The 25,892-nt window shown below is 37.0% G+C and overlaps 2 protein-coding genes across 2 annotated transcripts in view; one reads left to right on the forward strand and one right to left on the reverse strand.

The window, feature by feature from the left end:
- The window catches only part of CDC73 (cell division cycle 73), a 112,643-nt gene that overhangs the window by 29,140 nt on the left and 57,611 nt on the right, over nucleotides 1–25,892 (reverse strand). The gene's annotated exons all lie outside the window — the stretch shown is intronic.
- LOC140654260 (beta-1,3-galactosyltransferase 2) lies at nucleotides 14,184–22,362 on the forward strand. Its single transcript, XM_072867388.1, has 3 exons — nucleotides 14,184–14,717; nucleotides 16,736–16,838; nucleotides 19,579–22,362. The coding sequence occupies exon 3, from the start codon at nucleotides 19,715–19,717 to the stop codon at nucleotides 20,981–20,983; it is 1,269 nt and encodes a 422-aa protein (XP_072723489.1). The 5' UTR covers nucleotides 14,184–14,717; nucleotides 16,736–16,838; nucleotides 19,579–19,714; the 3' UTR covers nucleotides 20,984–22,362.

Genomic DNA, 25,892 nt, shown 5'->3' on the forward strand with positions numbered 1-25,892 from the left:
CTATGTTTATTTAAATGACTCATTCCCTTGAAATGCATGAAAATAAAAAGTAGGTATCACTAAAACATTATTTTCGCTTAGAATTCTTTCCCTTTGGGTTAATTATCTGAGCTGGCCTCACGCATATTACTTTGCAATCGGTAAGATTTTTGACAAACACAATTTGAGAACAAAAGGATTGTTTCCTCTTTCTCAAAAATCAGGTGCAAAGGTTTATACACTACTGGTTTTCTGTATATTAAAATCAGAACATGCCACATCAATTCAATAGAACTGGAATTTGCGTAATTGTGAATTTACTATGATTTGCTAATGTTTTAGTCCCCAACTTTCAACTTCATGCATTCATGAATCTCTAGTTCCAATACTACCTGTAACTGCAAGTATTAGTCACTCATATGAAGTGGTTTTACAACAGAAACATCACAGAATATGGGGCTCAAAATTCATTTGCCTAAAAGCACTGCTGACATGCAAACTCTAAAGTTACGTAGAAAAGCACCGTTATTTTTCTACTCAGATCCTGCTTTGGAAATGATAGTCAAGGGAATAGTCATATGTACATTAAAGAAAATATTTCTCAGTACAGAGCAAGAGGAAGATCCCACTTATACCTGCATTCAGTGAGCAATAAATTTGCAGAGGAAGAGGCTTAAAAGACCACAAAAAGGTTCCTTTGCAACTTCTGGAAAGACTAATGAAATGTTTTGTGTGAGAGGAATGTTTTCAAAAGCTCTGCAGGTGCCTAAAGGAATACAGATGGATCCTTAACTTCTGCATGAAAATTCTTCCAAAGAACTCAAACAGAAGCAAGACCTAAGCAATTGATTAACTTTATGCGATGCTGTTCAACATCTCAATGCAACAGAAACTGATGAGGCTCTTTCCAGACTCCCCTTGGTTATACTAATCCTGTTGCTAGAACAGGGGATACTGTAATATTAGAATTCTAATACATACGAAGCTATTAAAGACCTTAGGTTTTTTCGTGATTGCTTGTTCAACAAATTATCCAGCACCACTTTTTCCCCAGTTGTACTTCATCCTGATGTGATCTTCTCCTTTCTATTCACTGAAAAAAAAGTTTTAATATTATTCTTCCGTACCTTACCAGCTTTAGCAATCCCAGCACTATAGTTATATATTGCATTATGTTACAAGAAAACATAATTATCATGGGTGGTCACAGCCAGAGAGATGAAACCAATTTTCCAAGTAATTACCTTGGAAGACTTAAAATATCAGGAGAAAATCCTGAAACTGTATTCCTTGAGGAGCCAATGCGCAAAGCTGAACAGTGGAGTGATGAACTCTTAGTTGTTTGTGTTGCCTAGACAAGTAACTGCTGAGTTTAAAACCAGCATAAGCTTTTTCAGGATCAAAAGCTTTAGCTACAGCTATAATAAATTGTAATAAAGAAGCTATGAGATAAGAGGGCTTGAGTGATGACAGTGATGATTATAAGAATACAATGGACTATAACCACTTCGACATGGAAAGGGCTATTTTGAACTGTCACAGGCCAGGGAAAAGTCTAGAAAAATGTTCCAATTACAGATTGTCTTGACACTCAAGGCTTCCTCCTTTATGAATAACAGCCAATCTATTATGCAAGTGCAGCTGCAAAAGAGTAGGAGGTTGTTTCTTTTTTAAACCACAAACGGTGACGATCTTGAGGCCTGTTATAACTGGAACAGGCTGCTAGTAATACTAAAGTACAGATCTGTGCAGTCAGTTGAGTAATATTGGTAATGAAATTTTTGCTATCTCAAATTTTCTTAACTCTTTTTACATTTCTTTACTTTGCGAGTTGTACACTAATAAACCACAGGAGAGTCTTGCTGGACACCCACTTGCTGCATTGGCTACAGCAAAGTTAAGTGATACCAATTGTACACATAGGAAATAAAAAAGGTACTATAAAAAGGAAAAACCATGTGTATTTATATGAGTTATCTGTGTCATTTGCAACGAGTAGTAAGCCTCCAGCATAACATCTATTAAAGCCCTCATATCAACAAACTGTCCGTTGAGACAGAGCAGATTCACTATCTTGGGTGCTGGTGATAAAAATATTGACAAAATATTGAGACACAAGAGATATATCTGTACAACAGCAGATAAGCAAGTTAGAAACAGAACAGTAATTTACCACAAAAATTTCTGAGTTTAGTCCAGCATGAAAGTCTTATGATTTCTGGACTTGCACAGACTTTTTTGTCTGCTTTTTAACACTGTGGCTAAGCACCCTTGATCATAATGGCAGCAAAAGGTATCACTTCTCCATGGCAAGAATGCAAATTCATTCATTTCCCCTTTCTCAAATGCCTAATTTAAGCCTTACATTTACCGTTTGTGCAATCAGAAGAGCCCCTGTGAAATGTTTGCCAAGCACTATACATGAACACAGCATTATTCAAGGTTAAAACGCATGGGAACAGCAACAAAAACTTCAGACAAAGCTTTTTGCAATAAAAGCACCTCTAGCTGGGGGGATGGGACGGGACATACTCGCACTACTGCCAGCCCAGATTCTGTTCCCCGCCTCCTTTCCTCATATGCAGCAACGTAACAGTCTTTGTCAACAGGTTGATAATGTGTTCAGAGGAACTGATCTACACTGAGTTTTTACCAGAAGCTGGGAAATCTGACACATAACAATCTGCCCCCAAACACAAAGTTATCGGTCATCTTGTGAATAAACTTTTATTTCACTAGAAATACTAAATCTGAGAGAAACCAACTATTTTGAACAGACATAGAATACCTTGCATTTTCCATGTACAGGCTTGCTATATGGTGTCATATGAAAAAACACTATTTTGAAAACTATTATGACTGGAGCTGACATTTGATTGCAATGTTTCTTTCTGCCTGGTGATTTCATACACTTGTATAGAGTAAAACAAAAGATTTCAGTAGCTTTAACTTCAAAGAACACACATCTATTATTGGATCAAAATATTTACGTTCAACAAAATAAACAGATCCTTGCAAACATTTTCCCACATTTTAACTCAGGGCATAGAGGCAATTTTGGATTCAAAAGAATATACATAGAAACTTCAAGAACCAAACCTACTCAGTTCATAAGCAGTGTATTAACAGTACCTCAATCTTAATATTAAACTTGAGGAATTACATAGCCTCTAGCTTCCCATGCTTTATATATTTAACACTGTAAAACATCGTGGAAAAAACCTTCCACTCTTTACTATCCTCAAATGGCTGCTCCCACCACTACTAAAAGTCATTAACATATCTTTCTCAGTTTGATATTCTGAAGTCTGTGCATTTCCAAAATTTACAATAGCAGCATCCCACTTTTACCAGTCACAGGAGCTCTGACAAACTCTCTTCTAGACTACCTAGATCTTTTCCCTGGACTCCATTATGTAACAGTTTCACACACACCATGATTATTAAACACCTAGAATAAAAATGCAATGGTTTTGTTACTGTTTATGCCATTTATGGTCCTCTTCTCCAATTCTCTCTCCCTCCAGCTTTCCCAGTGAAATCCATTGCCCTAGATACTTTTCATCGTAGAACTCTCATTCCAGAATTCTGTTTTAATTAAAATAAATTTTTATTTACAATTATGAAGGAGCACTCAAATTAGACCAAAACGTTTATTTTATCCCCCCCAAGAAATTTCCAATCAGTGCAACCAGGTAACTCCAAAAGGCCTGAAGTTTCCCTCCCTAGGTACAGATGTAAACCAATTAAAAAGTTAAAATACTTTGCAGGGATCACTACTACACAGCACTAAATCACACTACCGCACATGTCAGCAGAAACAGCCAGGAAGTTGCCTGAACCCAAAATTCTGTATTTCCTAGATTAAGCCTTTATACTTATCCAACAGATCCCAAGATTTAAAAAAACCTAATAATCCCCCAAACACTACAACAAATTAAAACCTTCTGGTTTGTACCCAAAGAGCAAATAGACAATGCACTGTTCAACTTTCGGTTGTCTTCATTTAAGTGTGTTCTAAAAGCCTGGCTCTTTGACAAAAGTTATACTGCCTTTTGATAGGACTGTTTTACTTCAAAAAGAAATCACGTATGTGAATCAAGCAAGGTATCACAATGTTAATGATCATATAACAAAATCATCTGGGACACAAAAGTATTTTAGTGAGCCATCATAGATTCATATGTTGAAGACAAATAGAAGAATAGATACCATATTTTCATCACAGCAACAATGCTTTCTACTTGTGTGCTTCTTGATAAATATTTAGGTTGAAAGAATTACCTTCAAATTTTTTTGCACTAGCATGCATGCAACAGAATTTGTGTATTATTGCTACAATATTATATACCAAATAGATTGTGCAAACTGCTATTGGTATTTGTATCCTGAATTAGCATATCATTCATACCACCCAATGGTAGAATATCAAAGCTGATGATGTTATATGCCTATATAAAAAACTAACTGTAATGGCAATAAATCATGCATTAAGTTAAAATACAGGAAGGATTCTGGCTGTATCACATAAGAGGAATTTCTCCATTTGGCCTTCTGCCTCTATTTTCAGCTTCCTTTGGCATTATATCTAAATTCCCCATTATTCTTCTCTCTTTAGTAGAGAAGATTAAATTAAGCCCTTCTCAAAGCACTAAGACGACAGCATTCAACTTCTATTTCTTCATTTTATACACAATCCATACACTAGATAGACTATCTCCAAGCTTCTATCTATGCATTATGAGATCTGGTTTATAATATGACTGTTTTTTGAAATGGCTAAGGCACAGCTGTATTTTTGGTAGTGCAGAAATGCAGTCCTCTTAAATGAAAGTCGACTGACAAGGTCTCATTCATACAGTCTGGGGCCATTCTATTCAAAGATGAAGACGGGACAAGGGCCACACAAAAACTCTACAAATTTTAGGATCTTCCTATTATGCTATGACTTTTATACAGTCTTCATCCATCTCTGCAGAAAAAATAACTCCCTGACTAAATGAGCAGACTCAAAAGCATATTTTAAAACAGGTTTTAAAAGTTTTCAAATGGCTGTCTCTCACTTTTTCTCTATACACACCTCCCCCGTGCGTATGTATACACACATACATACACACACACAAATTAATCTTTAAGAACTTCCCACTGTGAATAAATGTCTAAGATGACAGACTATGCCAGTCAGCACAGACACAGGTGAGGTTCTCTGCAACTATTATTTCTGCTACTCACACGTTAGCAAATATCAGTCATCCATAATGATCCTGTGGATTTCACAGTTTATCTGAAGGAAATCTGCCTTAAGCAGCAAGACCTCTTCAGCTCTCCTTTAGCCCTCACATCTGTCCTGTTACTTCAAATAGTTGTTTCGCCTTTGCAAAGTCTACTGTCAGTGACAAAAAAAATAAACAAGATTTTTTTTCTATAGCAATCTGTTGCAAAGCAAGATCCCCCTCTCCGGAAAACTGAGCACTTAGGTGGCAGGAAATAAAAATGAGTAAGCTACTAAGAACAGACAATGTTTTGGAAGAGAGTTAAGCTTTCAATGCCAAGATCTCTATGAGAAAAAAAACAACCAACCACCCAAAAAACCCCCACAAAGTGTAACAAGATTCCTCTGTTATGACACCCTGGAACTTTCTGTACGTGCTTAGGAGGGCTTCACCAGTCACAAACAGATTCAGTTTCACAGAGACTCATCCAATAACTTCCTTGTCTTACTCTGGTGGTACTCTACTTTTACAAGAGAAACACCAAGACAAAATAGCAGCATCACCTTTTGAAAACAGGCAGCATTGTAATTTCATGTGTATCTCAAAAGGCTGGTTATAAGTACAAAACCTCACATATTTCTATTTATTCCTGTTCGTCTAAAAAGGCATTTTGACAATGTACGAAAAACCAGCTATTCAAGAGCTTATGTCAGAATACATATTTCTTCCTTATTTCTCAGCTTCTACGTTGTCATATTCTTGGGTAAATGAATATATGCCTATTTTGAAGGAAAAGCAAAACCTCTTATCTTTGCAAACAGACATTTTTGTCACTGAGTAGTGCCTAGTTTGAAGAAAAACATCTGAAAATTAGATAAAAACAATGACAAGGCACTACCAGTATGAAAGCTGTTCTAAAAAAAACCCCAACTTATTATTGCCATCAGATCTCAATCAACTGGGATCAGATACTCTAGGTAGCACATTTTCCATTCGAGATGACAGAGGAGCCTTAGATTTAGCGATTTCACTAGCTCAGGGCAGCTTTGTAGAAACACAGCTAGTTTACTTCCCAGGCCAGCAGGGCTTCAGAAACAGCACCGCCACACAGCACGGAGCTACTATTTATAAATCTTGCAAGCATCTCATGTATGCTGCAGCATTGTTTCAAGAACAAGCAAGCAATTCTACACAGAGTCATCAGAGCTTATTAGCTCCAGCCACATGGGACCTGAACCGACTCCACCAGACCATTCAGAGTAGGCTGATGCATCTGTTCCCCAATGGTCAACATTCCACAAGGCTTATTAGATTGTGTGCATTATCATGTGAATACACAGATCCAATTTTAATCTGGCATTGGTCCCAACCAACCTGCTAGTGAGAAAAGTACAGAGATTCAAGAGACTCGCTCTAACTTTCCCTGCTGCATCCAGTATTTCCCATGTTACTGACATACCTCCTTGCCCATTCCCTTCCCCCAGCGCACCTCAGGTAAGTGAAAGTTAATTACACATAACAGAAAAACCTCTCCTTGTCAAACCCAGCATAAAACTATATATACTGGTGCATAGTTCCAGACAGCACTGTGTAGAGTCAACTAAAAAAAAAAAGGGGGGGAGGGGGGGGGTCTGGTGGTGTAAAAGTTTTTTCACAGCAAAGAAATCTTCTCCATATGAGGTGACCTAGATTCTAAAAAAAAAAAAAAAAAAAAGGATTCCCTTTTTGCATTGTATCCAGGCCTCATTAAATTAAGAAGGAATTTTTATTCTATTTTATTGCTTCGCTTGCTTACTTAGAAATGCAATATAAGTAGAAAACAACTGTTGTCTTTTTTGCACTATTATGCTTCTTACTGATATTAATAGAATTACAGGGCTTTTTATATTTGGCAAAATAAGTAACCCCAAGGAAAACAGTAAGATGGAGATCCAAAGGTGGAAGGGAGGGGGGAGAAGGTCAGGTTTGGTCTCCACGAAGTTATTTATTTTCTTCTGCAATGTAAACCATAATACTTGCACATGACTGAAGCACAAACATGCATTAACCAACAACTACAGAAAAAGCATTTGTAGAAGTCTGAATAATTAGTTACGCAAATCCTTGAGAGGAGACTTAAAAGAATCTGCAATGTGCAACCCATCGTCCAAGGTCATGAGATGTGTGGGGTTTTTAAGAGGATGACAGTTTTTTGTGTGTTTTTGAGAGGTTGGGGTTTTTGTTTGGTTGGTTTTGGTTTTTTTTTTTTTTAGATGACAGGTGCTCCCTATAAATTTACTCTACTTTAGTAAAACGGATCAGTGATAGAAAGCTTTGCAGATGCTGATTAAGAGTTACAAGAATATGTATCTCTATTACAGAAAAATATAATCTTTAACAAAGATTATAGATCTTAGACCAAATTTTATTAATTCAGTATTATTAAATATATCCAGTATTTTTTTCTGTTAAACACACACCTCCCTACAGTATGCATTAATGATTCTTAATATTATGTCTTGAGATGGACAAGATGCAAGAGAGCTGTCTCTGATTTCTTCTTCTGTTAGAAGTCACTAAATTACAGAAAATAAAAAACCTGGAATTTAAGTTTGAAATGTAGTTTAGAATAGCACAGAAGAATAAAAATTCTCTAGTTCTGAACCAATATACTCTGTCAATTAACATAATACAAACCAAGCTCTAAGGATTTCCTTTAAATCGTGTATTTGAGGACTAGGAGTCCTGGTGACTTTGACTCTACATTAGTAATTTATGTGGAAAAATCCTCAGGCTCACGAAATTAATCTAGAATCTCACACTGATTACAGAAGGAATTATGAATATAGTTATTCACAGAGAAAAAGCATGATTTCCACAGCACAGTTTCCTTTTCCTTGGAAGTCACTAAAGGGATGCTATCATTTGAGTTTAATGAGAATTTCAGAAGTGGAAAGAGAAAACCTGCAGAACAGACTGGCAACTAGGGGTACACAAAGTCATTTTGTATGGTAACTTGATTTCTTTGTTCATCAGAAGCATATACAAATGAACATTTACTTCCAAAGGATTTTTGCCACAAAACAGAATTAACTTTGACATAACCGGAAATCAGTTCAATGATATTAAGCACACTACATGATAAAACTCAGCACATACGAAAATCAGCTTTTTGTTAATATACACTGACTGGAAACTACTTCCAGTTGAGGGAATCATTAACCTGAAACAACATTAGGAAAAAAAGAGACATGAAACTGGCTGGCCAAGCTGAAGTAGTTCTATCAAACTAGGTGGTGTGCAAGATGCTTGGAATAATTTTAGTTCCCCCAACATGCTAAAGAAGGGGCGGCAGGGAACTGCTCTTAAAAGGGGACTTATTCTCCATTTTATGATCCAGGTTTTCTGTTGGATATGAACAAATATTGCTTGAATTTATTACAGGGGTAGAACCTTTTGGATTACTGGAGAAAGGATTTTTCCACAGATTTTGTTGTTTTTCCTAGTTTAAGCATCTGTGCTTGAAGAAAAGGCTTCAGGCATTTAAGACACTTGCTAAAGCTTTGTTATTTCTGCTGTAAGCCCTGCGTGTCCCACAGAATTAGCTGTAAATGAGAATATCTACAGGATGGAGCTATGGGAATTAAGGTACTAAAGCTACTGAGGAAATGTGACAATGGAAAGAGTCAATACAGGTCTCAACCCCAAGACACAAGAAGTTCTGACAGCTCTGAAAGTCCAGCTCTTCAATTTCACATTATTTAACATTAATTGAACATCTGCATCACCAATTTCAACTTCAAAACCAGGATTTTTTGAGGCTGACAAAACGCCCCCATATTCACGTACAAACTCATATACAAAGGGAAAAAATTTAGCAAGCAGATGAACAGTTGGAGCTGCTAATCTCTTAATCAGTCTCACAAAAAAATCTACGTAGCTCATCCAGCAGTCCAAGAAAAAGTGCTAGGCAGGAGGTCTGCATCCTGGTGATGAACCTGATGGGCCAAGGCTCTTCAAATCATTGGGAGAAGTGCTGGATGCCTCAAGAGCCTGAAGATAGCCTAAGGGAAAAAGTCTTTCTGTGGCTGTTGCAGGAAGGAATCAGGCAGAGAGAAGGGGCTGGACAGGTGGTAACAGCTGGAACAATGCATTTTTCTCCTTAGGCAGAAGAGCTGGTGGCCTATTAACTCCCATATGATGCCATCTTCCTGCTTTAAAGAGAGTTGATATGCAGTATCAGTTCTTCCCCAAAGTCTCACTTTCTGTAAGAATTTAAGTTTCATTTCAAATTCTCACGCTGGGAGTGTGAGGGTGGGTGTTAGGGGTAAGTCATAAGGTAAAGGGAAAAAAAAAAGAAGTTTTCTACAGTTTCTATTTTCCACAGTTGTTCTTTAAACTGCCTGCAAATGTTTGGTACTTCTGCTGGTTGGCCTTCTCTCCCCTGCTGTGCTGAATCAAAGCTTCATAAAGTCCCCTCTCTTCTCAGAATGCAAAAGGAACACTTGTGACAGGCAGAAAATATTACTGCTGGCACTGGATTGTCAGTTCATCAGGGGAGAACCATGCAACCAAAAATACTGCACAATACAAATGAAATTATGTTGTCCATCCCCTGGAAAAAAAAGCCTGCATTTAGCACTTGAGATCAGCAATAATTGGATGCAAAGCCTGGGGGAAGACATGAAAAATCGGAATACAAAAAAGAAAGAAGATGTGATAAAGCAAACAACACATTATTGAGGAAAGAAACGTGTCTGGACAGTAGTCCAATACACAAAATTTGTATAACACACAAAACCAGAACAGAAATAAAGTAGACTGAAACCATTTGGTATTTTGGCTTTTCAAATGAATTTTGAAGCACTCCAAACCTGTGTTCCTTACAGGAAGCTGCGATAGGAGAAAGGATAGAATGCCAGTTGGATACCTAGAATGTCAGTTTACTTAATAAAAAAATACAAGCTTTAGAATTATGAAGCATCCCCTTGAAACATTTCCGAAGGCAGACAGAATAAAAAACACCCTCCTGACTTGAAAAGATCACTTGGTCTTTTTGCTCTCCCTCACAACTTCCCAAAGTTAGGGGATGTGCTTATATTCCTTATTGAATGATATAGCAATTATCAACTACTCATTAGTAAACAAAAATATGCATGTTTCAGAATAACTGGAAACCTTTTCTAGTTCTATCACCATTTCAGATTGATCTATATTGCTGCATTTATGTTTTAAATTTAAGACATTCAAAGATTAATGAAATCACTGTTTATGGCTTCGGTGTGATTAGAATAGAGTGCAAAATCTTGACCTTTTTTAAAAAAAAGCAGCAAGAGTAAGCTGGGTTTCACAACTAAGCAATAGTGAAAATCTGCTATGGAAAATAAGGCAGACAATACTGACACTTGTGGTCATTTCTAGATTGCTATTTTTCATTCGGTTACAAACATGCTTGTGATAGTTAAGAAACAAGTTGGGAATCACAAAGTCCAAGCAAATTACAAATATTCTACAACCCTGTCCTGTCCACTCTAAATTACTTATTGGAGAAGTATCTTTCTGAAGCAAAGAGAAGAATGGCCACTGGCCATATACATAATAATTCATAACACAGAAAATTAAAACTAAGCATTTATGACATTCTGTATTAACACACTTCCAGAAGGAAAAAATAAAGTTTAAAAGCAAAAATAACCAACCTTGAAAATGTTGCCATTAATCATTTTGAACTGTCACTTGAAAGGTTTTCAACACATTACAGCTGAAATAATACTACATTTTACTATGATTAAATGGAATAAACTTTGCAAAGTATTCATGGAGTATCCAGAAAGCATGATCCATATGGGAATATTCAGTTGACATGTCAGCTATGATGTACATATTTAGTTTAACTTTCGTGGGACTTATGGCCACCAGGCAGAAAATTACCAAGCAGTACACACCTGACTATTGCGACCACCCTTAAGCTGATTTGAGAAGCTCCTATTAATGTTGTCAAGACAGAACTTTATTTAATGGCTCAACCTCAGGGTTCTATTTATTTTAAAACCAGTTAGACAAGATTCTGCTGATACTCTCTAAAAATGACATGTAGGAAGTTTTTTAAGCTTTTTCAAGAAAATATTCCAAACCTACACACCTTTGTTTTGCGTAAGTACATTTTGCATAGTTCACCGTTGTCACATGCACAGGTTATTCTAAGTAGACATCTTTTCTGACTCCTCACATCTGCTTCTAGCTTTGCAGAACTCACTGAACAGTCAAGCTTTCACTGGCCATGGTAACTCTATAGTGTTCCTTACACACACGCTGTACATCTTCACATCAGAGTAACTCCTTCTTAGTCTTAATAGATGGCAGCATTTCAAACACTAACATTGCAGCTTCTAATTTAAGATGTAACCATAGTAACATTACAGAACATACTACTCCTTGGATCAAGACCAAGCAGTCCACTGACCCTTCACGGTGAGATTTAGCCGAAACAAAGCTTATTCCAACCTCCAGCCCAGCAAGATTACTCAAACCTTCAGGTCATATTTCCAGTACAAAGCAAGCTCTGCCCTCCTGAAATACCTATAAACATAGAGTATCATATAAAAGTAGTAAAGAAGAAAGTGCTATAAAAGAAGAGGAATTTCTTCCTGAAACTTTGACTCTCTAAAGCTACATCAGTCACACCCAGATAGAAAGTAGTAGAAAAATCAAAGCTTTTCCTTACTTTTCTGTGAGATGAGCAAAGACCTGCTCATCCTTTAAAAGCAAAGAATGAGTGAACAAAAGAAATTGTTCATTAAGATTTAAGAATTCAGTATTCAGTTTGTTCACATGGCAAGATGACAAGTTTTACACATACCAACACGCAACAGCTCTGCCTGAACTTTACAAGCTATGCTAAAGTGATATGGTCATATAATTGAAAGCCAAAGCTGACATCTGTTCCCTTCTAAATTTACTTTAAAACAGATTCTATTTAGAAAAAACGGCCCTTGGGATTTTTGTACCTTTAATATTTACTAATGAGCATTCACAGAAAAATAAAAACAGCTCTGCCCACCCCAATATGTAAACATACTACATATAACTCACAAACCTTCAGAAACACATTTCAGGTACAGTGAAGCAGTAGTAAATAAAGTGGAAACACTATGGATTTTACTAACCACGCTGTTGAAATTTAGACTTGCTTCCTGAATACAATGTTATGTGTTTTACCTGAAAATTCAAACATCAGGGGCAGATTTACATGCTGGTATTCGAAAAAACATTACTTGTTTCTATGTAAATCAACACAGTTAAATTAACTACATGAATATCTCACTTGATTTCCTACTCGTAGCTCAGAATGCAGCAAATAGACAATATTCCTAGCTAAACTCTGTCACATATTTGTACATATACAGCAACAGATTATATAAAGTCCTGTATATTATATAGGGTAAGGATAAGAAAGCTTTGTGTGCTTAAGTGGAAAATTCAGTAGACTGAGCACACATGCAACCTTTCAAAGCACTGATTCTCCATTATTCATAAACATCCCAGAACAGTAAGTGGTGCTGGACACATGTCTCTCCTCTCTTGCTCCACCGCCCTGCTGACCCCCCTCCATTTTTTAAATACAAATTTTTTTAGAGTGAAGGAGATATAAATATAACCTGCATATCAGTAAAGACTTGTAACTAATATTTAGGGAATATGCTCATGCTCCTACAGTGTCCTCAAACAGGATCATAGGATTTGTGGAAATTGTCATTAGGATAGGAAATGCATACATTAAAAACCAGACTAAATTAATAGAGAAAGTTAGTGTACATAAGTGATTTTGTTAGGAGGATATAAATCTGATTATGTTTCTAGTAAATTACCAGAATATGCATCTAGAATAGTAAAACACACTGACTGCCTGGGGAAGCCTTATTTGCCAGTAAAGAACGTACCTACCCCCAATCCTACTAATCAGAGATACCATATGATAGAGCAATTATATTTTCTTTATCCTTTGGGAGAAAAAAAAAAAAAGAAGAAGAAAAGAAAAAGAACACCACCACCACCACCACCCCCCTAACCCCAGTCTAAAGAGCTAGTCATTTAACTTTTCAAAATAGAGTGGACAAACACAGTGACTAATAAATACTTGGGTAAGTATGCTGGTAGCTTTCTATTTTCTGAGATATCTATTGTGATATTTTATTTAGAACATAGTAAATATAATAAGATGCTTCAGCATAGAAGGGTCAGTCATCGAAAGGACAGAAATGAAAGGAACACAAGTTTCATTAGGACCAGAAAGACAAATTCTATAATATAGGTATGTCTGTAACTGACAAAAGACATTTTAGATCCATCAATATTTGAAATCAAGTGCCCCCGATTCTGCAATACCAGACTTTGACCTTTACCAAGGAAGAAAGCCATTAACAGCAGAAAGGCAGCTTAACAGCATGCGCTTATACATTAGTGTCGTCCAGCTTAATTGACTCACCTAAGATTACAAAAAGCTGCTTTTATAGAGTAAGCATGTGTAAAGGAAGTATGAGCAAAGAAATATATTTTTTCCTTGGCATGAAGGCACAAAAGATTTATACTCAAAGAGAGCCAAATGGGTTAAATAAGCTTTGGTATTTAAATGCTTATAATTCCTTTGCACTGCAGAACAGCTTTTGGAATACGGGAACAGAGCGTCTAGCATTAAAAATCCCCTAGAGAATCATAAGTTACAGTGTCAAGGAAAAGTGAAAACAATTTGAAAAAACCCCCAATCATTCATTTAATAATCATACAATTTTTATACTGTTCACCTATCATTGTGCTTGAACTGAGTATGTATCATTTATCAAATAGGAGCAAGAGCCTGTAAAGCTTTCTGGCTGCCTTTGGATTTAGTCAAAATGAATGCAAACAATCACGTGGGATTCAGCCAAGCAATGACGTTAAATTCTGCTCTGTCAGAAGACAGCATCTGTCAAAGCCCACATTTAAACTGCTGCCTGCCTGTGCAGCAGCTGAAGAACTACGGAATGGATTGTATAGACCAGAATCCTCGGTTAAAACAGCTCAAAACCATTTCTATTACTGCCTAGCAACAATGAAGGAAGGAATAGAGGGAAATCCTATTACTGAAGGCAACTGAACCACTACGCGCTAGCACTCCCTGCTAACATTACCGTTAGAAATATGGATACTGAGGAGAAGAGAACACAGCACTGCATTGTCCGACAAGGGAAACACTAGATGTAAAAGCTCCAATACGTCGGCTGTGAACGCCAAACAGCCCTGATCAGAACAGAAACGAGAACTACTGTCCTTTTGTTTGAAGGATGAACAAAAAGCCCCAAGACAAGGACAACACTTATGAGCAAAGAAGGTAACACAGCAACGAGCAGACAGATGGACAGATTGGATACTGCGAAAAGCAATCGCAGGAAGCAGACTGTTGGGGGATGTGCGCACATTCGATAGCATCTTTTTTGCTGAAGTGATGGCGTGCCAAAACTATTTTCTGTGGGTATAATCCTCGCACCATAAATGGCCTGACCAAGGAAGGTATGTCAAATCCTTGTGTGTGATATTCATTTGATTGTCTGTTACCTTTTCAGCCATTACAGATAATGGTCGTTCCTAATTTGCAGAGCCCTGAGATAACATGTCTCTGAACAGGGAGAAAGAATTCCAGCAGGTTTTCCTCTCCCACAGCACAATGTCACTACCTTACACTTACTAAATGCATTGCTTTCAGTCTGCACAAGGTTGGTGTGGCTAGAGAGGAGGGATTAAAGGGATAATGTTGCTACTGTAATGATTGCTTTCAACTGAGAAATTAAAAACTCAAACCCCTCCAATATAGAAAAAACAGTTAGAAATCCTCTCAAACTAGGTCAGAATTAATCCTTATCTGAAGTAATCTTAAAGCACTGATAAAATGGCCATGATGTGACACACTGAGAGCACCGAACCATCAAAACAGACCATGCAGTCAAATTACATTATCTTAAAAGTACCTTCAGACCTTTTTACACTTGCTTCCCCCCCGCCCCCGAAACACAAGCAAAATGTCATCAGGCTAGTATCAGCCAAGCATAAACTGGGAGCGTGCAAAAGATTGGACATGATTTAAACCGTCAGCAGTGCAATCAGGCACCACATTTTACAAGTAACATCAGGCTCCCCTGACATCCCAAAAGGAAACCTTCAAACACTATACTCTCAAAATGGTGAGCACATAACTTAACTCCTGCCATCGTTACAATTTCTGTTTAATATCAAAACACTGATTGTTTAGCTTTGATTGTAAAATGACATTCCATATAATTGCCACTCATTTCTATTTATTGTTGAAATTTAAATACTACTTCACTAGTGGCAAATAAACAAGATGAGTATTTGCAATACAAATTTAAGCCCTAAATCTATAGCAATTTTAATATACCACAGAAAGAAAGTGCTTATCTGCAGAATCTACCAATAAGCTATAATAAATCATTAAATGTCAATATAAATGTGCTTTCTTAGCCCAAGGCAATGCTAACATGCAATAAAACAACTGCAGCTGGAAAGAGTTCACATACCTAAGGATGCAGCAGACACCAGTCACTGGTTTCAGATCACTTTTAAGACATTTAGAAGGTTAAGTCACTTTCCAGAACTTTTAAAACAAAAAATTCTACCCTCAGGCAATACTCCTGGAGAAACATGCCTAGCTAGTGCTGCGACTTTCGTGTCTGACATCTAAAAACCTGCACATCAAACCTCATCCTGAGTACTGTTTCATGCAAAAGATTAATGCAGTTTGCAAGTGAACTCAGGCACATTGTGTGAGGCCTAATATGCAAATGCTGCTGCTGTTTATCAGAATACCGACTCAGGCTGCCTTTTGAACTCTTCCCTCTAATTAAAGAGTTTGCCCACACAGCTAATCAAAATACAAAAATCCAGGACGTGTGAATAGGAAGTCGAATGCTTCAATCTGCAAAGCTGTAATTATAGAGCAGAACTGAATGTACAAGGAACCGAAACACCAGCAGAGCACAGATCACAAATAAAAATTCAAGAGGCATTCACAGTTTATATATTTGGCATTTGATAATGCATCAGTGACTGCACAGTCAAGTGCCGAAAATGAAGTAGAATGAAGTAGTAGTATAAGTCATATCTTCAAAATGCAGAGCTACATGCAACAACACACTTCCAGAGGACAAGGTGATTGTATAGAGACCTTTTGCTATCCTTAGGGGTTTTTTTTTTACCTACTGCCAATGATTGGTGCCTGTTCATAAGCCTTCTGTGAAATGAAATTTTAAATATTTGGGCAAAAGCAGTAACGCTCTAACCCTAATTAAGAGTGAGAGAAAAATAATATTTTTATGATACTATTTGATGGTGGTTTTAATATATATTGATAGCTACTTACATTCGTTTTAAACAATGCATCCTAGCACGTAGTATTTTTGAAGGAGCAATTGCTATTGCTGTATTTCAAATGCTTAATACCCACTGTATATTTCGAAATGTTTTACACCTGAATTGCAAAGAAAATGAAACATAAAGTTATTTGTTTTTTTCAGTCAATAGTTTTATGAAGCTGAGAAACAGATGTGCATCCTTCCCCTATCCATACAATGCCTTTTTAAAGGGCAAACAAAGATTGAAGATTTTCTATGGAAATATGTAAGTGAGAAATTACTCTCTTTACATTTCTTATTACTCTAGTTCTGTCCCTCACTGTAAAACTTATGTTAATGTGCACAATGTGAGCATGCAGCCTAAAAAAGAAAAAAAAAAAAGGTTTCAACCATTACAACTGCCTTTTCTGGGACACTTTATCAGTGCATCGTGGAAAGACAGCACCTGGAAACAGTTTTCAGTTTACACAAATACGTACGTAACTTGAGATTCTCACTTTTGCCGTATGAAAGTAGGTGCACAACAAACACTACCTCAATTAAAAATTAAACACAGATTAGTCGTGCTGTGCAGACTTGCTGAAGTATTTGTATGTAATGACTGCAGTTTTAGAAGTGGAACAATTCGGCGCTACAAAATTAATCCAAATTCTAGCTGCTACTCCACATTCGTGGAATTGTGGTTTTGACCTTTCTTCCTAAATGGCACAGGCATGCAATGGAACAATAATTAATCAAATAGTCCCACTGTTGCCCTCCAAACTGGTATCAAACAATTAATTTCCCTGAGATCTCAGGTACCCTTTGAAGTGACATTTATGGTTGCTTATGGAGAGATGTTCTTCCCAAATAGCTGAGTGTTTGTTTAAAACTCACTGCACACTGCAGAGAAACTAAAAGTTTTTAGTTTTGAGGGCAGGCTTTTGTTTTCTAAGCATGCAAAAGCAGGTGCAAGTGGTCAGATAAGCATAAGTCTTCTACATTTGGGGCTTATTTTCTTTTACGTAAGGATAATGGCCGAGTTAAAGCAGCATAAAAAGAGTAGTATGGATATAGTAGTATGGATAATACGTTAATTCTCAAGCTGCATACTTTAGACACACATGTTTAACAGCTGTAGACTGGAAAATAATTTTTAGGAAAATAGCTCAGTCTCTGGTAAGTGGCATGAGTCCAAAGCAGTTAAAAGTAAAAAATCGGAAATACTTTCATTGCACTTGAGAACAAAACTCATGAACGCTGTGTAACAGCACAACGACAGGGAAGAGCTTAACAGATCACTAGGCAAATATTCTGCTATTTCAGAAAGAGAATTAAGGAGCAGGGTCGCCTTCTTAGACACGTTTACATCGTCAGAAACCACAGTTACAATCCCCACTCACTTGCTCCTCCTAGTGGAGGTCAGCAAGAGAGACAATCCCGACTCTGCAATACTGCTTCCCCCTTGCTTCCAAATACTGTGAATGAGGATTCTTCTGCATACATGTTATTTTGCTTATGTATAAACTGACATACAGTAATTAAAGTAAAGCTCAGTTATACGTCTCTCCCTACCCTTTTGAAAGACAAGTTTTCCCTTACATGAACCAGGCAGATTGAATGTTGTCACACATATACAATTTAATGATATATTATTCAACTGCCATCTCATCTTAAATTACTTCCTTAGCATGTAGAATCCTGTAATTTCCCATATAACATGTCACTTAATTTCTTCATTTAAAAACTAATCCAAATACTGGTTTTGGAAGATAGCAAAGCATTTAAAATATTACACATTTATATTAGAAATGGCATCTTCTATGGACTCTTGTTCAACTGTCATCCTTTTTCCTATACAAAACCCTAGGGCCCAGAAATAAATTAGAGCAAATTGAAAATCACAAACGAATTGCTACTGTGCAGTGAAAGGTTCATTTACAAGATGATGTGATCAGCTTTTAATATGCAGCATCATGAAGCTGCCATATTGACTCTGCTCTTGAATATGAAAAAATTTTAAGAGAAAATGAAGCACAGACTGCTTTGGCACTTTTCCCTACAGTTACAGCTGCTGGTAACAATACTTGAAATTTCTGTATGATACCAGAAGTATAGTAGTTACATATAAATTTACAGAGGAAAAAACCCAAAAATCGTGTTCATCAGATAGTCTGCCAGAAACTTAGTGCTGTGCAATTTTACTTCCAGTTAATATGAACATTTACCTGAGATCTCTGCCTACCAAAAATCAACAGCTTAATTTTACATCAACTGCATATGAGCCTGGCACAACAGCCAAGTGTTGCATTCAGTATTTTCCTTTATTGTGGAGTAGAGGGTTAAAGGTGGCTGAAAGGTGACCGAAAATGTTATCCTGCGTTACCATCTGAGGGCTGTGCAGTGAGGTTACTGGACCCTGAAAATTAATTTTGACAGGTGCATCTTCTCATTGACTTTCTGAACATAGTCGGGGCCGGTGGAAACACGCCAAGCGGTGTACTGTGACTAACACAACTCTGCCATAATCAACCTTGCGCCGTCTGTCCCACCACCAATACATGACCATTTTACAAAAAAGGTTTTTAAACTGTGAGCTGTACTAGCCTCTGCATGTCAAATCAATTTTAATTAATGCCAATAAACCTTCCATCTGGTATCAAGGCCTTTTCATTCAGTCCTTCTCAAACACTGCAGAAGGATTTCACAGTCAGTATATATGAAGCTATTTAGGTCTACCTCACACTTTTTCTGCTAACATGATCGATTTTTTTTTTTTCTTTTTATCTTTGGTACCCAGGATGTTTGTTAAAACTTTTACCATGAAAAAAGCATTTTTAAAAGCTAACAAATCAAGTCAACTTTAATCATAAAACAAGGTTGGCTTTTAGCATAAAAATCAAACCTTGTTTATATTAGCATGGGCTGTTTTTTTTTCAAAAACATTTACTTTCTCATTATAAACTTTTATATTATGAGCATGTAAAGTTAAGGATTTCTGATTTTCTTTTTTAAAATCTTTGCAGGGTGAGCCATTTGAAGACAATTACTCGACATGAACAAAAGAAAATGAATACCAAAGAATAGCAGTGGATTCAAAAACAATCAGAAAAGCATTTTGCTTGGCCATTGTCTCATATCCCATCACTGGATTCTTACAACATGCTTCAGTGGCGAAGACGACACTGCTGCTTTGCAAAGATGACCTGGAATACCAAAAGGTCTCTGTTTCGCACCCATCTTATTGGCCTGATCTCTCTCGTATTTCTTTTTGCTATGTTTCTGTTCTTTAATCATCACGACTGGCTGCCAGGCAGGGCTGGATTCAAAGAAAATCCCATGGCTTACACTATACGAGGATTTAGATCTACAAGAAGTGAGACAAACCACAGCTCTCTAAGGAATGTGTGGAAAGACACCATACCTCAGACACTCAGGCCTCAAACAGTCACCAACTCCAACAACACGGATCTGTCGCTGCAAGGAGTAACTGGTTTGGAAAATACACTCAGTGCCAATGGAAGTATTTACAACGAAAAAGGTACCGGGCATCCAACTTCGTATCATTTCAAGTACATCATCAACGAGCCTGAGAAATGCCAAGAGAAGACCCCTTTTCTAATATTGCTCATAGCTGCAGAGCCAGGCCAGGTGGAAGCTAGACAAGCTATTCGACAAACCTGGGGTAATGAAAGCCTGACACCTGGCATCCAAATTGCTCGTATTTTTTTGCTGGGGTTAAGCATCAAGATAAACGGATACCTCCAGCGTACCATACTAGAGGAAAGCAGACAGTACCACGACATCATTCAACAAGAATACTTAGACACCTACTATAATTTAACCATTAAAACTCTGATGGGAATGAACTGGGTTGCATCTTACTGTCCACGTGTTCCATACGTTATGAAAACTGACAGTGATATGTTTGTCAATACTGAATATTTAATACACAAGCTTCTGAAACCAGAACTTCCTCCGAGGCACAAGTATTTCACAGGTTATTTAATGAGAGGTTATGCACCTAATAGGAACAAGGATAGTAAGTGGTATATGCCACCTGATTTGTATCCAAGTGAACGTTATCCTGTATTCTGCTCTGGAACTGGTTACGTTTTTTCTGGAGATTTAGCAGAAAAAATCTTTAAAGTCTCCTTAAGCATCAGACGTTTACATTTAGAGGATGTATACGTGGGGATCTGTCTCGCCAAGCTGCGAATTGACCCTATGCCTCCACCCAATGAGTTTGTCTTCAATCACTGGCGAGTTTCTTACTCCAGCTGTAAATATAGCCACCTAATTACCTCCCATCAGTTCCAACCTAGTGAACTGATCAAATACTGGAACCACTTACAACAAAATAAGCACAATGCCTGTGCCAATGCAGCGAAAGAGAAAGCAGGCAGGTATCGCCATCGTAAACTGCACTAGAAGGATGACGCTCCCTCTGTCAAATGTACTCTGTGTGCAATTTGTAAATACCGCTGAACGCATGTACAGTGAAAATGGATGAGCTTAATGGGACAGCCTTTAGTTGATCCCCATCACATAGTGGAGTCTGAAAATTATTTTTTTAAGTTAAAAAAAGTATAGTTCTTGGTAACACTAATATAATGAAATTATAACCAAAAGGTTTTCCCAGCAAATTTGAGGAAAAAAGATGACAGTATATAAGGATTTTTGTGTTAATGTGCAATAATAAGCATGCACACTTTGGTGGTACAATTGCTGATTTATGTGCCAATAAAATATAATTGAGCATATTTTCCACACTAAAATTTTATTTAAAAAGAATGCATCCATAGCTCTAGTTCTCTTCAATGTAATGATTTCTTGTTATCTAGAATTGCTATAAAATGAAAAATTAAAAACTAAGGAAATGCACAAAGGGCAGATCAATTTTACCTTCAAATACCACATTAAAATTATTATACGCTTCTTCAATGTACAATACATTTAGCAATGTCACATTTACAATTTCGTAAGTCACTACCAATGAACTCTAAACCACTAAGAAAGTACTCCCTTAAAGTAGGTCCAGTTTTGGGAAGGTTGTTTATTTTGCTTAGGAAAAAGGGATAAATGAAATCAAAGTTCAGAAAACTGCCGCTTTGTACATCACCTTTGGAAATGCAAGTGGTGTTCTAGATTCAACCAGATTCTCCTCAAAGAGCTGACTAAAAAGTTACTTAATTCTCTAGAAGTCACAGGACAAGCTCCTAAAATCTGGTGCCAAGTAACATTCATCTTGGCAACTTCATGCAAATTCATTGAATCTGCTATTAATTTCCTTACATAACATCAAGGCAGCTCAAAGGCTGATCAGAAATGCAAAGTGGAACTTCAAGTTCCATTTCACCGTAGTTTCAAAAATGTCTCTTTTGGTGGAAAGAGAGAGAAAACCAACCAAGTCTTTGTTGATTTTGCTCTTTCCTGCCTACCAAAACCAAAGGATCAGTCTAGTGAAAAATAGGTCTACTAGAGAAAATTAAGCCACACATGTTACTTCATAGGTGGGGAAGACTAGGTCATAATAAGATTGAGAGTTCCAGATAGCAATATGGGTGAGAACAAAATGGAAGCAATTCTAAAAATTAAAGCCACAACATGTACCACTGAAAATAAATTGAGAAGTATGTTAAATCTATTTACAGGTTTCCAGTTTTCTAACGAACAGAACTTTTAAAGCTTATTTTCCAACAGAGTTACAGCACAGTTGTATCAGATTCAGGTTATTACTGTTTGTCACAGTGGCAGAGTAAACAATACCCACCTCTGATTTAGCAGCAAATGACAGAACTGTGATTAGCTTTCTGTTTTATTGGAACTTTTTAATTGGATCAAATACAAATATTTGATGTACTTTTATTATTTAATAAAATTGATTATATTTATGGTCTTCAGACTTCACTTTTTATGGGAAAGCTGCTCAGGAAGAAATAAATTTCTAGCTTCAGCATTACTTGAATTTTCTAGTGTTCCCTAGTTCTTAAAGCCTAGTTTTCATACCATGCACAATACAGAGATCACAGCAGGGTTTTTTTTCTTTGTAACAAAAAGACTAATCATATTACTGAGCACTCTCAGCAGTCCTAAGGCTGTCTGTATGCACGAACTTACACACATGAACAGACTGTATCGCACTGGACTAGCCCTCTGAAGAAATTCTGGGAGCTCCTAGTGAAGATGGGCATGGGAATTTGCTCTTCACCTTTTTTGGTGATCCTCCACTAAATTTTGTCATCTGCTGTATTTGAGGTATGATAATTATACATTTGTGCATTTCCAAGATACCTCAAATTGTAGAAATGTCCCTTTCTGAGGAAAGTAAATGTGCATAAAAGTAGCAACTCTCTGCAGAAGAGATTTCTCCAACTAGATTGAAAGTGCATCCACTTAGTTTATGTGATGACTATTGGCATTCATGTGACACAGAGATGCAAGATGCATTAGAAAGTCTTTGGGAGTGTTCTTTCAACACCCATGGGTAGTTTTCTTCACACTCAATCTGCCTGCTTCCTTACAGCTAACGCAGGCCACAGTTAATAACCCAGCTGAAAGCCACCTGGCTTAAGTTAACTATATGCAAAGCTTTACACAATAGTGCAAGTTTTAGACAACCAGAGTGAGTGTTGAAAGCCAGCTACTACTAAAAAGTATTCGGTTCTGGAAGGTGTACGATCCCATAATTGGCCTCTTCCTGAGTAATGCTGGCCAAGAATGCAGTCCATCCTCTTGGAGAGGACTTTAACACTGTTCCCTGCCTTCAGCACTTTCAAGCTAGATGTAGTGTACTCTACTTGGATTTTACCAACTCTGGCTAGTTCAAAATGCCGTTACGGGCTTCTGGGTATAGTCCAAGAGGTTAATAAGTAAACCTTAAATAGTTTGGCACTTGAATCATAAAGTTTGGCAGCCAGACAACCTCTCGGGTACTCCACTTTGGAGCTCATGCATGATGCTGATCTGCCCGAGCTTGGCAGAATTACGGTACGATGCCTACAAGTTCAGTATATCAAACTTCTTGCTAGTTAAAATACTAGTGAGGAGTATAAGATGTTAAATAAAAAGCTATTTTTAATGGCCTTTTAAGGGTCCAACATAATTTTAAAAAATTTGTATTAATGTTTGGGTATAAGTTGAAACTACTCTATAAATATATCTGAATCATTATCAAGACAGCCAAAGGCTACTTAAATCGTTTGTATCCAAGTACTGTTTTCTTGCACAGTTTGTTACAAAGCTTTCAAAAGCAGGAGAGACAGCTTGTATGATGAAATATGCAATTACGGAATGAGAGATCTACATTCCATTCTCTGAAATGTTTTTACTGTTTTCTAGCTTGTGTTTAAGCTATTTGCTCACTCTACTAGAATATAAAAACAGTTCATGTTAAAAATAGTGCAATAATTATTTATATCATTAAAATCTTTGACAAATTCTCTCACTTCCTTTCCCCATAAAGCAAGACAAAAAAATGCATTTTCATTAGCAATAGGATACAAGCTTGTATCTAAAAGTCTGACATGTCTGCAATGCAGTAAAAAAAAAAAAAATATATATAACTAGTTTACTCATTGAGGTATAGAAGTTTGTATAATATTTGCTATAAATGTTTTTACTTCTCTGTGTGTCTGCTTCAGGTTGAAAACAAACACAAAAAGTCATAATGACTCAAAACTTATTATAGGAAAAAAACGCAATGTCATCAGTTATGGTAAAGAAAAACCTCAGAAAAGTGAAGCATGGTAACAAAGATCAGAAACTGGAATTCCATAATTTTTCCCTTTTTATTTAACTTTCAACAAAATAAAGATTTACACATTGATACTAGATGACAAAAAGGAAGTACCACAAAAAATTGTTATTTACCAACAACAGAACTGTGTCTTTCACATCTCCAATGAAATGTGATGTGGGTTATTTGCAGATCACACATCACTAGATTTGAGCATGGAAAATGCACAACTACAGGTTTTGGTGTAATATAACTGATCCTATTCCCAGCCATTGACAGATTTTTCATGGGTAAAGCTCACAATCTGTTCTAGCCTGAAAAAAAAATTACAGGTAAAGGTACTTCCAAGCCTCAGTGGTTGGTCTGAGGGAAAATTCAGTGTCCATTAAGATCTTCATTTAAATGTTACAAATTATTTTTATGTCCTATAAATTTAAAATTATATGATGGCAGTGATCTAGAAGAGATGAGACAGACTGGCTTTCAGGTTAACCTTACTAGAACAGTAATTTAAAATTTGCTTTTCTTTGCAATGCAGTAATATAAAATGTGTCAGTCCATATTTACAAAATATTTTCAGAATATATTAACATGTTAAGACATGCATTGTCTCAAAATCCATTCTAAATCAGGCTCTGGAGGCGAGGGAATCACCTAGAAGCCATTAGACTGCCCCCCCCCCCCATTTTCCTGATACATTAACGCCACAGTGCAAGAAAATCTCATCTCTTGAATGAATACTCATTGCAATGTGTGAAAACTTCCTGGGAGGAGATGAAAGGGAGAGGGAAGATGCTAATATAGAAGCTACTACTTCTTAACGTCAAGAACAGGCTTGTAACTGATTTGCAAAAGCATCAGTAGTTGTTTACATATTTTTCCAATTTTAAAACCAATTTCTCAATCCCTATTTTATGCTGTCAAATAACACAAATAAATAAATATTGGACAATTACTTAATTACATTACAATAACTACACCTATCAAATTTTAAGAGCATTATCGTCCTTTTCATTTCACATTGTTCTTCCAAAGCAGCATGCGATTCGGGTGGCATGCAGGCTCACCCTTGCTGACCACAACAATTTCAGATTGCAGATCATACCTAATAGACATGGTACTTGCTGTATTACTACAGATTACACCTCTAGCCCACTCAGTCCCATCTCCCTTCTCCAGCTCTGCTTCGCAAGACCTAGCCACTCTGGGAGGGGAGCACGGGGGAAAAGAGGGAGGCAGGGAAGCTGCACCACCAGCTATGCAATGCTGCACTGTGAAAATGTAGGTCAGAAAGGAGGGAACATTGTCTTTCCTTTGTACCCACGGCAAGAGTGAAGTCAAAGGCTTTCCAGGGCGGGAGGCTGGGGGAGGGCTGTGGAGAACAACTTCTTACAGCAGGTCAGCTAAAAAAAGCTCTTGAATGTCAGAAAACAGAAGAGTGAAACTAAAAACACAGCAGCTGATCAACACCGCACAGGTTAAAAAAAAAAAAATATAGGGCAGGCTTGGTGATAAGGGAAAGAATTAAAAATGAGGCCAAATTAGAAAGCAGGATCTGAATTTCTAGTGATAAGTGTTACACTGCTCCCCTTCCAGAGAAAA

The sequence above is a fragment of the Ciconia boyciana genome, chromosome 7 (assembly GCF_034638445.1).
Source record: "Ciconia boyciana chromosome 7, ASM3463844v1, whole genome shotgun sequence".
NCBI classification, from domain to species: Eukaryota; Metazoa; Chordata; class Aves; order Ciconiiformes; family Ciconiidae; genus Ciconia; species Ciconia boyciana.

What these genes read in the sequence shown, in the direction of transcription:
- LOC140654260 (XM_072867388.1), top strand. Translation starts at nt 19,715, where the DNA reads ATGCTTCAGTGGCGAAGACGACACTGCTGCTTTGCAAAGATGACCTGG.